Genomic DNA, 14845 nt, shown 5'->3' with positions numbered 1-14845 from the left:
CTTAGCACTCAGCTCTGCTTCATTTTCCCACCTTCCCTTGTTGCCTGTTGAGATGATCAGTCAGGCTAGTTGACATTTTTCTACTTAAAATGTTTCAATTTAACTGCTGCTGGCTAAATATATTTTGGCCTCAACTCTGGACTGTGACTCTCCCCTCAGCCAGTGAGACCGAGGAAGCTTTGTGCCAAACCCTTCTCTCTCTTTCGTTGGACTGAGATTATCCTCAGCAGATTGGAAAGGATCCCTCGTGTCCTGAGGGTCGTTGTGCAGCCCAGTTCAGATACGGGCTTTGGCCCTCAGGATGCCCAGGTGTGTGAATGCACCTGTCACAGGTGCATCTGATTCGATGCACAAGCTGGCCTGCCGTGTGTGTCCGAATGTGTTTGGCTCTGGTGCCATCTTTCTTTCTGAATCCCAGCAGACAATTTACATAGTTCTTCTGCGCCCCAGGGAGACTTGGACAGGTTCTGAGTAGCCACAAACTCTGGCAGCTTACTGAGACGAAGGGAAAAGAAAGTCAAGGCATTAGCAAGTCTCTGTGACAGAAGGACTATTGGAGGCCACAGGAGGAGTTTATAGATGGCAAGACTCCCAGGCAAATAGTGCCCTCTGGACAAAGCCCTTTACCCTGCAGGCTTGACCGAGGTAGGCCGTGCCAACCAGACTCGCCAGACTCAGTTCAAGAGGGGAAAAGGGAGGGAAAGAGGGAAGGACGGACTGCCCTCCTTAGCAGAGGGCCTGAGGGGGGGTAAACTAGTGCCTACACAGACCTACCTCTGAGTTTGAGATGGAGGTCCCGGAGACAGTGTTGATTCAGCTTCCACGTTCATTTACTAATTCTTTCATCCACTCATCATACGTTTATTGGGGATCTGCGATCCATGTGGCTGACACTGAGCCCAGCTCCGACTCTGGGAATGCAGAGGAAAACAGGACAGATGTAAGACTCTAGAGGGGAAAATGATGATCAAGTCATCACAAATAGGGTGAGGGTCTCAAAGGGGACATATAGGAGAGCTGACCCAGGCTGGGGTGGCAGGGGGCATGGAGGGCCTCCTTGATGCAGTGACTTTTAAAATCTGGAGTGTCAGGTATAAATTGAAATTACATTAGGTGAAGAGGTGAGAGAGGTGTGTATCAGGCAGGGGCAAGAGCAAGTGCAAAGGCCCTGTGGCAAGAGAGAGGAGGGGGACTAATAAAGGATGACTGAAGCAGAGATGACTGCGGGTGTGGGAGAGTGGGGAAGAGGAGTAGCAACAGGTAAGGGCAGAGAGATAGGCAGGTGCTGGGTCGTGGAAGGCCCTAGAGGCTAGATGGAGGATTGGGGGCTTCGGGCAGATGTCTCTGGAAGACTCAACATTATTTTAAGCAGGAAAGTAACACGATCAGGTCTGTGTTTTAAAAAGAATACCTCTTACTTGAGGAAGGATCAGAGGGACAGGAGTGGAAGCGGTGAGTCTATTAGGAGGCTGGTAGGAGGCGAGGATGGCTGCACTCAGAGAAGCAGCAATGAAGACAGAGGCACTGGAGGTGTTCGTGGTCTATTTCAGGGGTGTCGCGGACAGGACCTGTTGATGGATCAGATGAGGGCCGTCAGCAGGACTTGAGGGAGTGAGCCATGTGGTTATGAACTGGGGCCAGCGTTTTCAGGTGGAGGGCACAGCAAGGGTGGAAACAGAAAGTGGAGACTTGCTGGGAATTGTGAGCTGGAGGCTAATGCTGAGGGAGGGGGGTACACGGTGGGAGATGAGGCCAGCAGCTGAGAGCGGAGAGGTGGCAGGGCCGGTGGGTGAGCGAGCTTGCAGTTCCCTGCAGGTGGTCTGAGACAGCTGGGAAGGCTTTGGAGGGAACAGGGGAATGACCTATGCTGACTTACTTTTTATATGTGTGAAAGATCACACAGGCTGCCGCGTTGAGAAGAGGTTCGGGGCAAAGGTGGAAGCGGAGAGACCAGTGAAGAAATGATGGTGATAAGTCCAGCTGAGTCAAGATGGCAGCTGGGACCAGAGACAGAGCTACGCGTGGTGAGACGCGGTCGGCCTCTGCATGTTCTTGGAACAAATGGACTGAAGTGTGAGAGAAAGAGCCAAGAGTAGTGTCCGAGGCTTTGGGCCTGAGAAGCTGGGAGAAGGTCTTGTTCTGTCCCAGAGTGGAGAAGCCTGTGGGAGGAGTTGTCTTGGAGAGGAAAGAGTGAACTTGAACATGTTTAGTTCGAGGTGTCTGCTTAACACTGACGTGGAGACATAGGGCGAGCAGTGGAGTCCAGGCTTAGAGAAAGCTGGAAGGTCAGCAGCGTTGGGACAGTATGGAGAGCCGCGCACTGGGAGAGCTCACGCACCCCGGGAGTGAGAGTAGATACGAAAACGGTCTCAGGGCTGAGCACTGGGGTGAGTCAGCCACCACGTATTTGCCAAACAAGGAGAAACAAGGAGAGAGAATGAACTGCAGGGAGGAAGAAGAGAAGCAAGAGCAAGTGGGTGTCCCAGAGGCCAAGAGGAGGGCATTTCAAGTTGGAGGGAGCATCCGTGGGTCATATGCTGCTGACTGGTCAAGTCCGACAAGAAGTGAAAATGGGCTGCCGTGTAGGCACTGTCGGAGTCACTGGTCACTTTCACAAGTACAGTTTGAGGGAGAGGTGGGATCGAGAGCCTGAACAAAGAGGTTCAAAGAGAAGAGGCTGGGCTTCCCTGGTGGCGCAGTGGTTGGGAGTCCGCCTGCCGATGCAGGGGACACGGGTTCGTGCCCCGGTCCGGGAAGATCCCACATGCCGCGGAGCGGCTTGGGCCCGTGAGCCATGGCCGCTGAGCCTGCGCGTCCGGAGCCTGTGCTCCGCAACGGGAGGGGCCACAACAGTGAGAGGCCTGCGTACCGCAAAAAAAAAAAAAAAAAAAATTGAAAAAAAAAGAGAAGAGGCTGAAATAAGGCCAGCCTAACAGCTCAGGTGACAGCGTCCAGGATGACCATCTGGGGAGGGTGTCTGGACCACAACCAAGTGGTCTGGGGAGCAGGGCAGACCCCAGCAGGAGAAAGAGCGCAAGAAATACAAACTAGGAAGAAAGGAAAAGTCCAGAACATGGACGTGGAGAGCTGGACGGGGAGGAAGGCGTCAGCTTGGGGGCACCGTGGTGCCAGGCTCAGGGCGGCAAGACTCATCCCGGGTGGGGAGAGGACTTCGCCTCCCTTGCTGGGCTGGTGGGGGGGGGCAGGCCAGGATGGGGATGGGACCAGCAGGTGAAGGTCTTCTGTGCCTGCAGCTGAGCGGGCGGTGGTTCTCGACCTCACTGCACGTACATTACAATGATCTGGGCTGCTTTTCAAAAATACAGAGCTCTGGTCCCACCTGTGAAAATCCCTGTCTGTCCATCCCAAATGGGACGTGGCCGCATTTTCAAACATCTTCCCAGGTGATTGTAATGTGCTAGCAGCTTCAGCTAATTCCTGAGTTTGGGACTGAGCCAGTGTGGGAGGCTCTTTGAGACAAAGAGGGCCATAGGGAAAGTCAGCCCTGGCATTGGAAGGGCCGTAATTGCGGTAATCTCTCAAGGAATTTGTTGGCTTTCCTCAGAACAGCAATTCTCATAACATTTACCAAATTGAAAATCCTGCTTAATTCTGTAGGTTTACAGCTCCACAGAGGCTAGAAGAAAAACATCATTTGGCACCAGAAACACACTTTATTCTGCTGGTGCAGATAATTTTGCAAACGCTGGATACTGAGTTTCACATACTCTCCTGGAATTCCAATGCACTACATCCTAGAATGCAGAGAAACACAGTCATGGCAATTGCTCTTGCTGCCACCGGGACCAAGTGCTTCCAGAAACCCTCTTGGGTGTCTTTGCCCTCTCATTGTGAACTTCTGTGATGTTCTGGGAAGATGTGTTTTTTAATCAGCTCAGCATTTATTTCTTGCTTTGGGGAACCATTTCTATCCCATTATGTGCAGTTCAAATAGGTTGTCAATGACAACCGTTAACCCCACCTCTGCCCGTAGAGACATGATCCAGGACAAGCCAACTCTAGTAGCACAACCTGGAAGCAGTGATTGGCTCAAGAGGGAGGCATGCAGTTCAAAAAGGGCCAATCAGCATCGTTTTGGGAGGCAGTTACTATATGGATAATGGTAAAGTTCTTCCCGAAGATGCCAAGCTAGAGAGTGTGGGTCTGGATTTATCAGTTGCCATTGTTCTCACACTGTGTGGATAAAGAAGCTTATTTGTAGAGTAGAGCCTAACAGAGATGAGGTAGAGAAGGAGGGAGGGAGAGAGGGAAAGGGAGAGAGAAAAGATAGAGGGGCAGAGACAGAGATAGAGACAGAGACAGAGAGACAGTGTTCTGTCAGCAGTATGCTTGGTCCCAGGCCTCCAGGCTCTGGAACTTTCAGTTCTGTGAGCTCTCCCTACACCCTTCCAGGGTTAAGCTTTTTGGAGCTGTGTTCTGTCTCTTGCAACAAGAGCATCTTGACTAGGACAGATGACTTCTCAGTTTCTCATGGGCCTCAGGGGGTGGTGGAGGGGTGAGGGATGCACCGGAGAGTGAGGCAGGCATGGTCAAAGAGCTTATGAGGCAGCTGCCCCTGGGACGTCCAGGTGTCGGTCTCAGGGTCGTAGCAGTCGAAGGAGGCCGAGTCCTCGATGCTACAGTCCGTGGTCAGATGCCGCCCACCCGTCACGTAGAGCTTGTTCCCCATCACCGTGGCCCCGTGGTGCATCCTCCGGTCTTTCATGTCTGCGCATTTGACAAATTTGTTGGACTGAGGGTCATAAGCAAGGATCCTCCTTGTGTAACCTGAAAAACAAATGGCATATCGACAGGGTCAGCGATGCTTATTTGGGACTGGAGGTCAGCGGTCCAGGGACCTGTCTGATCTCTGTCATCGCCTAACCCTGAGGCTGGACTCTGAGCTAAAGCATGGAATGTTTCCATAACCTGCCCAAGGTCTTGTGTGTGGCAGAGCTGGGATTTGGACCCAGATCCGTCTGACTTCAGTCTCTGCATCTTAACTCGAAGTGAGGGCAACACTTATGTCATTCGTTCTTAGATAGAGAGCAGAGATTCCAGTGCCCTTCTCAGCCTTGTTAGCTTTTTCATCTTTCTCATATGCTCATCCAAGAGCTTTAACAATCCCAAGACGGAGCCTTTGGGAACTCAGAAGTGGGTCCCCACGACAGCCCTATCTGGTGGGTACTCTTCTGATCCCCATTTTACAGATCAGCACACAGAGGCACAAAGAGATGAATAACTTGCCTAAGAATGTACAGCCAGTTAGTGGCAGAGTCAGAATTTGAACCCAGGTCTATCTGACCCCCAAACCAGCCCTCTTAACCATAGTATTATACTACAATTACAGAGAAATGATCCCTTAGCAGCTAATCTTATTTACAACAGCAAATGTTTTTCTGAGTATTTGCCCCAGGTCTGGGATAGTCCTAAGTGGTTTAGATAGATGAGCACATTTTATGATCACAACTCTGTGAAATATGTTCATTATTTCATTCCTTGTTTGACAAGGAGAAACTTCTGGATGAGAAAAGAGCTTTGTCAAGTCATCCACACTCCCCTAGTTGGATGGGTGTACTTTTATTTTATTTTTTTTAATTTTATGTGGGGGAGTTGTTGATTTACAATGTTGTGTTAGTTTCAGGTGTAGAGCAAAGTGGTTCAGTTATGTGCTTTTAAAAAGACTGTCTTGGGACATCCCTGGTGGCACAGTGGTTAAGAATCCACCTGCCAATGCAGGGGACATGGGTTCGATCCCTGGTCCAAGAAGATCTCACATGCCACAGAGCAACTAAGCCCGTGCGCCACAACTACTGAGCCTGCGCTCCAGAGCCCGCGAGCCACAACTACTGAAGCCCGTGTGCCTAGAGCCCATGCTCCGCAACAAGAGAAGCCGCCGCAATGAGAAGCCCATGCATGTCAACGAAGAGAAGCCCCCGCTCGCCCCAACTAGAGAAAACCCACGCGCAGCAACGAAGACCCAACGCAGCCAAAAATAAATAAATAAATAAATTTATAAGAAAAAGAAAGACTGTCTCGTAGAAAAACATCAGTGACCATTTTCCCATGGGAGATGCCAAGTTCGTGTCCAGCCTCTCGATCTTCTGTTAAAACTCACCTCCCACGATGACAATCCGCTCCCCAAGTACCACGGCAGGGGCACATACATTCTTGATCATTCTCGTCTCCATTTTGAACCACGTGTTTCTGGAAATGTGATAAACCTGACAGAGAAATATAATCACGGCACTGCATTTTAAAGTGATAACGTTTTTAAAAGATAGAAATAGTAATTAAGAGGGTGAAAGAGCGGTGATTTCTCTTTCTTTTCACTTTTTTTCCCAGTTCTTAAAATGTAGTTATCTTACTATCAGTAAACAAAATATAATTAAATAACAGAAAGAGTTAAGTGTTTGTAGTATGTGTTTGCTTACCTTGCTTGGCTCATTTCTTTCCTTTCAATGAGAAATGGAGCAACTTGGACATGCGTAAAACCAGTGATTTTTCAATCATTTTTATTTCTGGCTCATGTTTAAATTTCTAAATGTTCCAGCGTATCCGAGAGCCTCTTAGGGCCAAGAATAAATTTAGGGCTAAAAGAGGAAGGCTTTTGAACAACAGGTCATGCCTGAAAGTCATTAGAATCCTAGAAGAAAGTAAGCATGAGAAAAGGAAGAAAGAGCAAAGAGGTGGAGGCAGGATTCCTTGGCCTTCGTCTGAAATAGAGCAGCAAATCATGATGCCCGGAACACGTGCTCCTGTTAGATCCCGCAGTTTAAAGTTTAAGTGTCAAATGCCGATTAGTGCATTACTGGCAGAATTTAGCACAAGAGATATAGGATGAAACGAAGGAACAAAATATTCCAATATTCTTGACTGGAAATTCTTTCTGTACAAAATATTTTTGCCACCATATTAAAGGCCTTATACTTTATCATTTTACCAAATTTGATCTTCACAACCATCCTATGATGTAGATACAATTACTTCCCTCTATTTTCCAGATTAGACCATTGAGGCTGAGAGATGTGAAATGACATGCTCAAGGTCACACAGCTAGAGTAGTAGGAGAGCTGGTCTGATTGAACCCAGAATCTGTGCCTTTATCCACCACACTCGTGGCTCTGCTTGGGGCCATGGAGATGCGGCTTTTCTTTCTTTTTTTTTTTTTAAATTTAAAAAAAGCATTTACTATTTTAATTTGCTTTTATTTCAGTATTAGTAGTGTTTAAAGATATTTGGTGATGGTTTGTACTTTTGGCCATGCCCCGCAGCATGTGGGATCTTAATTCCCTGACCAGGGATCAAACCCGTGTCCCCTGCAGTGGAAGCGCAGAGTCTTAACCACTGGACCGCCAGGGAAGTCCCTTTTATAGATTCTTTAAATTGAAGTATAGTTGATTTACAATGTTGTGTTAGTTTCAGGTGAACAGCACAGTGATTCAGTTTTTTATATATATATATATATATATATATATATATATATATATATATATAACTGAATTCAGATTCTTTTCCCTTATAGATTATTACAAAATATTGAGTATAGTTCCCTGTGCTATACAGTAGGTCCTGGTTGGTTACCTATTTTATATATGTGTGTGTATATATTAATCCCAATCTCCTAATTTATCCCCCTGCCACCCCAGCTTTCCCCTTTGATAACTCTAAGTTTGTTTTCTATATCTGTGGGTCTGTTTTTGTTTTGTAAGTCAGTTCATTTGTATCTTTTTTTGTTATTTTTTTTTTTTTAGATTCCACAGATAGGCAATGTCATATGATATTTGTCTTCCTCTGTCTGGCTTACTTCACTTAGTATGATAATCTCTGTGTCCATCCATGTTGTGTGAATGACATTAGTTTATTCTTTTTTATGGCTGAATAATATTCCATTGTGTATATATACCACATCTTCTTTATTCATTCATCTATTGATGGACATTTAGGTTGCTTCCATGTCTTGGCTAGTGTTAAGTAGTGCTGCAATGAGCACTGGGGTCATGTATCTTTTTGAATTATGGTCTTCTCCAGATATATGCCCAGGAGTGGGATTGCTGGATCATTTGGTAACTCTATTTTAAATTTTTTAAGGAACCTCCATACTGTTCTCCATAGCAGCTGTACCTGTTTACGTTCCCACCAACAGTGTAGGACGGTTCCTTTTTCTTCGGTGTGGCTTTCTTGATGGAGGCTTTCAAGACCGAAGCCCTCTTGAAGTCTCTGTCCATCCTTAAAGTTGGTGAAGCATAGAGGAGGCCACAGCTAGAGACAGGGGCAACCACAATGGCTGTCAAGCCTCATGGTTTCATCTGCAAATATGTAGGAAACACTCTTTGGAAACATGAGATCCTTGGAGGAAAAGCAAACACTGGTTGCATTTTACTTGAGTAAATGGCTCCTGGCTTTCTGTTCTCTATTAGCTTTGGGGATGGTTTCAAAAATAGATTAAACATTTGTTCACAATCCTCACCATACCACCAGAGAGGATGAGGCAAGGACAACAAAGGATGGTCTTTGACCCATGGAGGAAGTGATACTTTGTTATGGTAAAGGATTTGCTTAATGCCATCCAGCAATAGGGGTAGAAAGAAGGCCAGGTAGAAAGGTACGCGTACACACACAATTTGCACAGTAGCGCCATAGCAGCCTCGTCCTTAAAAAGAATGCTTGCGTGCAGATAAACCATCCGATGAAGAAATCTTTGAACCTATACTTGAAAATCTAACCTGCCCCATCAAGTAACCCCAAGCATTCATCTTGAATGATATCTGAATGAGTACAATTTCCATTACAAAGCTAATGCTAAGTAGATAAGAAGAGCTTCCAAATTAATACTTTCCCCATTTCCCCTTCTCATGACTGCGGTGTAAAAGGATCTCTCACATGTTAGTGTTTTGGTTTTCGTTTTTTGGCTATTTAAGCTTCTTGTTTAATCGTCCTAAGCATTTCTTGATGAGGTAGCTTAAAAGCTTTTTTGAGCTTTGTATTTATTCTTAGGAATCGGTAACAATTTTGTAATGTGAAATCATCAACATAGTTGTTGACTTTATTTTGAAAAATCGTTTTAAAAAAATGTAGGAGGGGCTCTAGCTTTACACAGAAGCTCTTTATTACACCTGTGTTGTGTGGCCAGAGCTTGGAGGGGATCAGAACATGTCTCCCTTGGCTCAAGTAAATGAGTGGGATTTGGAACAGACTTAGAATCTGCCTAGATGGTCAGCGAAGAGTCGACAATATGGGCTGGAGAAGTGAAGGAGAGAGAAAAACAAGAAAAGGATTGCATTGAAATGATCACTTTTCTCTGTTTCCACTGGTACCAACTTAGTCTGAGCCGCCATCATCCCTTGCCTGGACCTCTAGAAGAATCTCCCAACTCTCCTTCCTTTGTCCACTCAGGCCTCTTGCAGTGCCTTCTCCACAAAGCGTCCAGGAGATTCTAAAAATGCAAATTTGACAACTTCACCGACCCTCCTGCTCTTAGGCGTGAACCCCAGTTCCTTGACAAGGCCTGGAAAGCCCTGCCAGATGAGCCTCATCTCCACACTCATCCCCCCAGGAATGTTCTGGAATTTCTGTAGGGGGGTCTCAGGGGCAGCAGTCTGGTGGAGGGGGTTGCTTGCGTGGCTTGGGAAGGGGGCTGAGAGAGATTATGGGGGGACTGACCATCCCCAGCTCCGCCTTGGTGCACAGACTTGCTGCAACCTGGTCATGCTTTCGGCACCTCCAGGCGAAGGGCCGTGCCCCTTTCTGCTTCGGGGCCTTCGTGCCAGCTGTTCCCTTACCAGGGAACGCCACCCCTCCCTCAGCAGGTGACTGTGACTCCTGTTCCAGACGCAGGCTCTTCTGCTCAGAGAAGCTGCCTGCCCATCTCTGTCCACGTCAGAGCCCTCTGTCCACCCTGTGCGTCCTCCTCCTTTTTTTTTTTTTTTTTTTGGCGGTACGCGGGCCTCTCACTGCTGTGGCCTCTCCCGCTGTGGAGCACAGGCTCCAGACGCGCAGGCTCAGTGGCCATGGCTCACGGGCCCAGCCGCTCCACAGCACGTGGGATCTTCCCGAACCAGGGCACGAACCCGTGTGCCCTGCATCGGCAGGCAGACTCTCAACCACTGCGCCACCAGGGAAGCCCTCTCCTCCTCTTTTACTTTTCATCCTCACCTACATTCTCTCTTCCTCTGCCTCTCTGCTCAAGTCAGCTTAAACCAACCTCACAGAGTTCCCTCCAAAGTTCCCTGAACCCTCACACCCTCCCTGATTCCCTCGAGACTGGTTTAGGGCACCCCTTATGCTCTTAGAGCACCCCTCTATTCAGCATCTGAATTGCAGTTGTCTCATAAGCTCCTGGAGGGTAAGTGGGATTTACTGCTCATGTCCATGTCCCCAGGGCCTTCTCTGTGGTTGGCACCCAATATAACTCCTCTAAATGAACACAGCAGATCTCAGGGGCCTCCTTGATTATCTTTATATATCACGTAGAGGCTTGAAGTTTTTCATATCTAGGTGAACTGCAGAGATTAGAGCTTGTGTCAAGGTGGAAAACACCCAGTATTCTGACATTTTGATCTTTATTAATCACACTTCTCAGAGAGCTTGTTAGTGAAATTAGCATCTACCTATCATTTAAGGCAGGGGTTCCACAACCTGGCTGTGCCTTAGAATCTCCTGTAAACGTTTGTACAGTAAATGTCAAGACCCCATACATAGAGATTTTGATTCAGCAGATCTGAGATCAGGTTCCTGGGGATTTGGTAACAGACTGTGGACCAGTGCTTGGGAGTCTTCTTTTAAGGCCTTACTGATTTTGGTTAGAAGCATCTGCAATATTCCTACAGGACTTCACTATCTGGCATTCGATGTGTTCTAGGTAGAACCTTTAGATGTATCTGATGTACCTTTGTATGTATTAATCTTATACAAAAAGAATTCATAAATGGATAAAATCTGGCTGAAATTAACCTAACTTCCTTCCTTCCTTCTCTCCCTCTCTCCTTTCTCCTTCCCCTGCAACTGACAAGAATGTATGTATGTGTATGTATATATATGTATGTGTTTGTGTATGCAGTGTACATGTACACGTGTGTATATGTATATGCATGTATTTGTGTATGTATATGTGTGTGTGTGTGCATATGTGTATGTGTAGCCATGGTGGGAGGGACCATTTACCTGGATAAGGCGCACAGGGTTCTGCATGATGTCCTCTCCTCCAAAAAGGTAGAGTCTTTGGTCTTTCACAGCGACTGCAGGGTGGAGGACCCCCAGTGGCATGCTGGCCATCCTCTCCCAGACGTTGCAGATGCTGTCATATCTCTCCATGGAGCCCATGACCCCGTGTCCTTCTCCAATCCCCCCGATGGAGAAGATGAAGTTCTTGTGGGCAGTGCTTCTGTGGGAGTAGCGGGCTGCCAGCATGGGCTGCCCCAACCTCCACTGATTGAATTTCAGGGAGAAGATGTAGACCTTGGGACTGGGCACACTGTTCCCCGCGTCCACCGCCATGCCTCCCAGCAGGTAGATGCTGTGGTGCAAGGTGACGGCCGAGGCCTTATACAGCCGGGCCGGGAGTTTGGCAAGGCTCTGCCATTGGCCGGTCTGTCCGTCGTACAGCAGGACGTCCCTGGTGGTCTGCTGGTTGTCCTTCCTTCCACCCAAGAGGATGAGGAAGTCTTGGTAAGAGTTTCTTGGGGGGACATGCCACAGAGGTTGGAGGCCCGGGGCACTGGTGGTGCTGTACGGAGAAAATATCTGCCTCTTGGCTGTCTCCAAGATGGTCTGGCAGGGGGGCGAGGACTGCAGGAGGGTGTCGTTGGCGATGAAGTGGTAGAAGAAGGCTGGGTGGACGTACTGCAGCCTGACCTGCTTGAACAGTTCCTGCATGTATTGCTTCCGGGTCTGGAGGTCATGCTTGATCCAAACCATGAGGGCCTCGAACACCTTCTCCTCCTCCGCACAGAGCCCGTCATCTCCCAGGTAGTCTATCAGTTCCAAGGCCCAGAGCTCCTTCAAATCAGCCGATGCGGCCACCTCTGGGAAGTACGTCAGGGCCACCTCCCTGGCTTTCTTCCTGAGGGTCTCACAGCTAAAGATTTCAGAGAGTCTGATCATGCCCAGGCAGTTGCTGGGGGCCAGCTGGCTCTGGAGGAAGGAGGAGCAGGCCTCAAGCAGCCTGGGGTACTGCAGCATGGAGGCGGCCTCCATCAAGGGCAGGACGCTTTCCACTGTGATGTGTGCCTCGCCCGTGTACACATACAGGATGATCCGCTCCAGAGTTGCGGAGTCGAGGCCTTTCAGCTGGACTTTGGGCTCTCTGCTCTCCCGGAAGTTGCTGCAGAACATGGCCCGGAAGTAGGGGCTGCTGGAGGCCAGCACGCTGCGGTGGCAGGGGATCTCCCAGGCCCCCGTGCAGATACTCACGTCAGTCAGGATCCTGCTTTGCCTCAAGCCATTGAGCTGCCTCAACAAGTCAGAGGAGAAGTCATGGTCTTTGAAGAGCAGCCCATCTGGCGATTCCTCGTCCATCCTACAGAGATGGGGAGAAGTCCCGAGAGGGAGCACGTGCTGGAGGGTTTAGCTGCGGCGGCTCCAAGACTTAGAGCACCTATGTCCGTTCAACCAAGACGCCTGTGGGTATTGCCAAGAATATGGCTCAGTGAAGACCAGAAAGGGAGACCACCTGTGGCGTGGGCCTCACAGCTGACACCTCTCTTTTAGGTTACGATTGCTCTCAAAGGTAACAGGCAAATAGCATCTGCGGACAATCTGAGAAAAACAAAACAAAACAAAACAAGAAAAACCAAAAAAAAAAGAAAAGGTGGTTGGATAAGTTGGGCAAGTTGAAGGTGGCAAATGGTCACGTGGTCTGAAATGTTAACCTGAAGCAAGATGACAGTCTGTGCATTTGACCAGCAGAAGTCTGTGAACTTTCTCCAGCTTCTCAGCATGTCTGTTATTTAGTAAACTCATCTAAACATCTTTCTGGGTGTTAGTCATTCCCCACAGATGTCATTCTGGGGGTGTGGCCTCTGTAACAAGACAGAAATGAGGGATGAAAGTGGACCTTTGAGATTTTTTTTTTTCTTTTTTAAAGCATGACTTCACAGAGTCTTGTGGGTTTTGTTTTTAAAATGAGGTAAATAGAAAGCAGAGACCAAACAATACCCTGGACAGGGTTTATTGGATGACATCTGGCTGCCCGTCTACCTGCAGAAGAATTAAACATTCGAGCTATTTACCTTGTTTTGCTGCAGTGACATCCACCGATACCTGCTCCGGCTGGTCCCTCCGGAGAGTTTCCACCTCTCGCGCCAAATGAAGCCATAAACCCAGGCCTTTCCTTCAGTTGGCAAATAATTTGTCCTGGGAGAATTCTGGATTTGTTTATGCTGAAGGCACTTCCACAGTTTTCTAGACCTTTGTGAAAGAACTGCTGGGCAGGGAGACAGTGTATACATTCCAGGGCTAAGAATAGTTGCATATGTACTTTCCACTGTTATGACATGTGACTTTCCAGTTGCCTTTTGCAGCAACCCGAGGGCCTGCAGCGCCGGCGCATGCCCACATGCCTTGTTTCTTTGGCAAGTGTTTACATCGGCAGAAATAGATCTGGAGGAACGGCTTCTCTTAGAGAAGACTTTGCTGCCCACTTGGACACATCCCGAGTCCCTTGTCCTAAAAGTGCCTGGGAATTCTAGATGTCTGTAAACAGGTTGCCGTGACCTGGGGAAAGTCGCTGAAGATAGTCCTGGGCAAGTTGAAGGTGGCAGATGGTCACAGGGAAGCCAGAACATGGGCCCAAGGGTGTTGTTTAGTGGGTCTCTATTTCCTACTGTCTGCTGGCAGGATCGTTGCAGAGGGCTGAGAGTTCCTCCTCCAGGCTCCAAGGTGATGGTGTCTGTGATGAAACTTGTTTTAAATATTTGTGGAGCATCCCAGAGTTTCTAGACGTGGGAAAGACCAAACCTTTATTGATCCTCCTTATGACGGGGGCTTCTGTTTTAAAGTGGCAAGGGCAGTAGTCTTGTGGGTCATACCTGCTTCTCACAAGATCCCTGCTGACTATTCTTCAGTTAGTTTGTTATAGTTCAGATTTGCTTTTCTGTTTTATTTTTCCGTTTTCTCCCTTCAGGGAGGCTTGTGCTAGAGGAAGGAGGCAAAATATGTTGCTCCAGGAGAGGGGGTGGGTGGGAGAGAGAGAGAGATAATGAAGAAGAAGGAGAAGGAGGAGGAGGAGGGGCAGAAGGGGAGGAAGAAGAGGAGGGGGAAGAGGGGAGGGGAGGGGGAGGGGGAGGGGAGGGGGGGGGAGGGGAGGAGGGGGAGGAGGAGAGGAGAGCAATGATGGTGATGGAGTAGGATGCAGCCTTCAAATGTAAGAGTTAGAACCATGATGGAGGGTTATAGAACAACCAGGATGAGTTAAAGGGACCCCAGGTCTGTTCTGCCCCTGCCTCCAGGGAGGTCCCGATTGAGGGTACCAGCAGTGAATGGCAGTGAAGCCCAGCTTTCTCGCCTGCTCAAGTCTTGCTTGGACTATTGCAACAGCCTCCTGCGCTGATTTTCCCCTTGCTCCTGTCTCTCCCTCCGGTACATCCACCCCGTCACCACCAGAGTCACCCTGAAGAAGACAAATCAGAATCTGCCAGTCTCCACGTTCCCCCCACCACTGCATCATGCCCTTCAGTGGCTCCCCCGTCTGTAGGATAAAGTCCATACTCTTTCGCAGGAACCATATTGGTCTCCTGCCCCTTCCCTGTCCCACTTATATTTTTCACTCTAGCTCCTTCAGACAACTTGCAGACCCTTGTATGTGTCTGGTCCCTGTTGGGAAGGCTGGGCTGGGCTGGCCTTTAGG

The 14845-nt window shown here is 48.5% G+C and overlaps 2 protein-coding genes across 2 annotated transcripts in view; one reads left to right on the top strand and one right to left on the bottom strand.

Annotated features, from left to right (window-relative positions):
* WDYHV1 (WDYHV motif containing 1) overlaps positions 1-14845 on the top strand; it is a 227869-nt gene that overhangs the window by 180670 nt on the left and 32354 nt on the right. The gene's annotated exons all lie outside the window — the stretch shown is intronic.
* On the bottom strand, positions 4307-13438 carry KLHL38 (kelch like family member 38). The gene is made up of 4 exons (XM_029222559.1): positions 13230-13438; positions 11164-12517; positions 6119-6224; positions 4307-4788 (listed from the first exon to the last, which is right to left on the bottom strand). The coding sequence occupies exons 1-4, from the start codon at positions 13313-13315 to the stop codon at positions 4499-4501; spliced, it is 1836 nt and encodes a 611-aa protein (XP_029078392.1). The 5' UTR covers positions 13316-13438; the 3' UTR covers positions 4307-4498.

Source organism: Monodon monoceros, unplaced genomic scaffold (assembly GCF_005190385.1).
Source record: "Monodon monoceros isolate NGI ecotype Baffin Bay Population unplaced genomic scaffold, NGI_Narwhal_1 Super_Scaffold_14, whole genome shotgun sequence".
Taxonomy (NCBI): domain Eukaryota; kingdom Metazoa; phylum Chordata; class Mammalia; order Artiodactyla; family Monodontidae; genus Monodon; species Monodon monoceros.
Note: the sequence above shows the minus strand (reverse complement) of the source record. Positions and strands in the feature narration are given on the sequence as shown.

Excerpts from the sequence above, each read along its gene's own strand:
- KLHL38 (XM_029222559.1), bottom strand. The coding sequence starts at position 13,315 with ATGGCTTCATTTGGCGCGAGAGGTGGAAACTCTCCGGAGGGACCAGCC. Across the intron at positions 12,518-13,229 it reads TGTCACTGCAGCAAAACAAG|GATGGACGAGGAATCGCCAG; the intron begins GTAAATAGCTCG and ends CCATCTCTGTAG. Across the intron at positions 6,225-11,163 it reads ACCCTGTGCGCCTTATCCAG|GTTTATCACATTTCCAGAAA; the intron begins GTAAATGGTCCC and ends TTTCTCTGTCAG.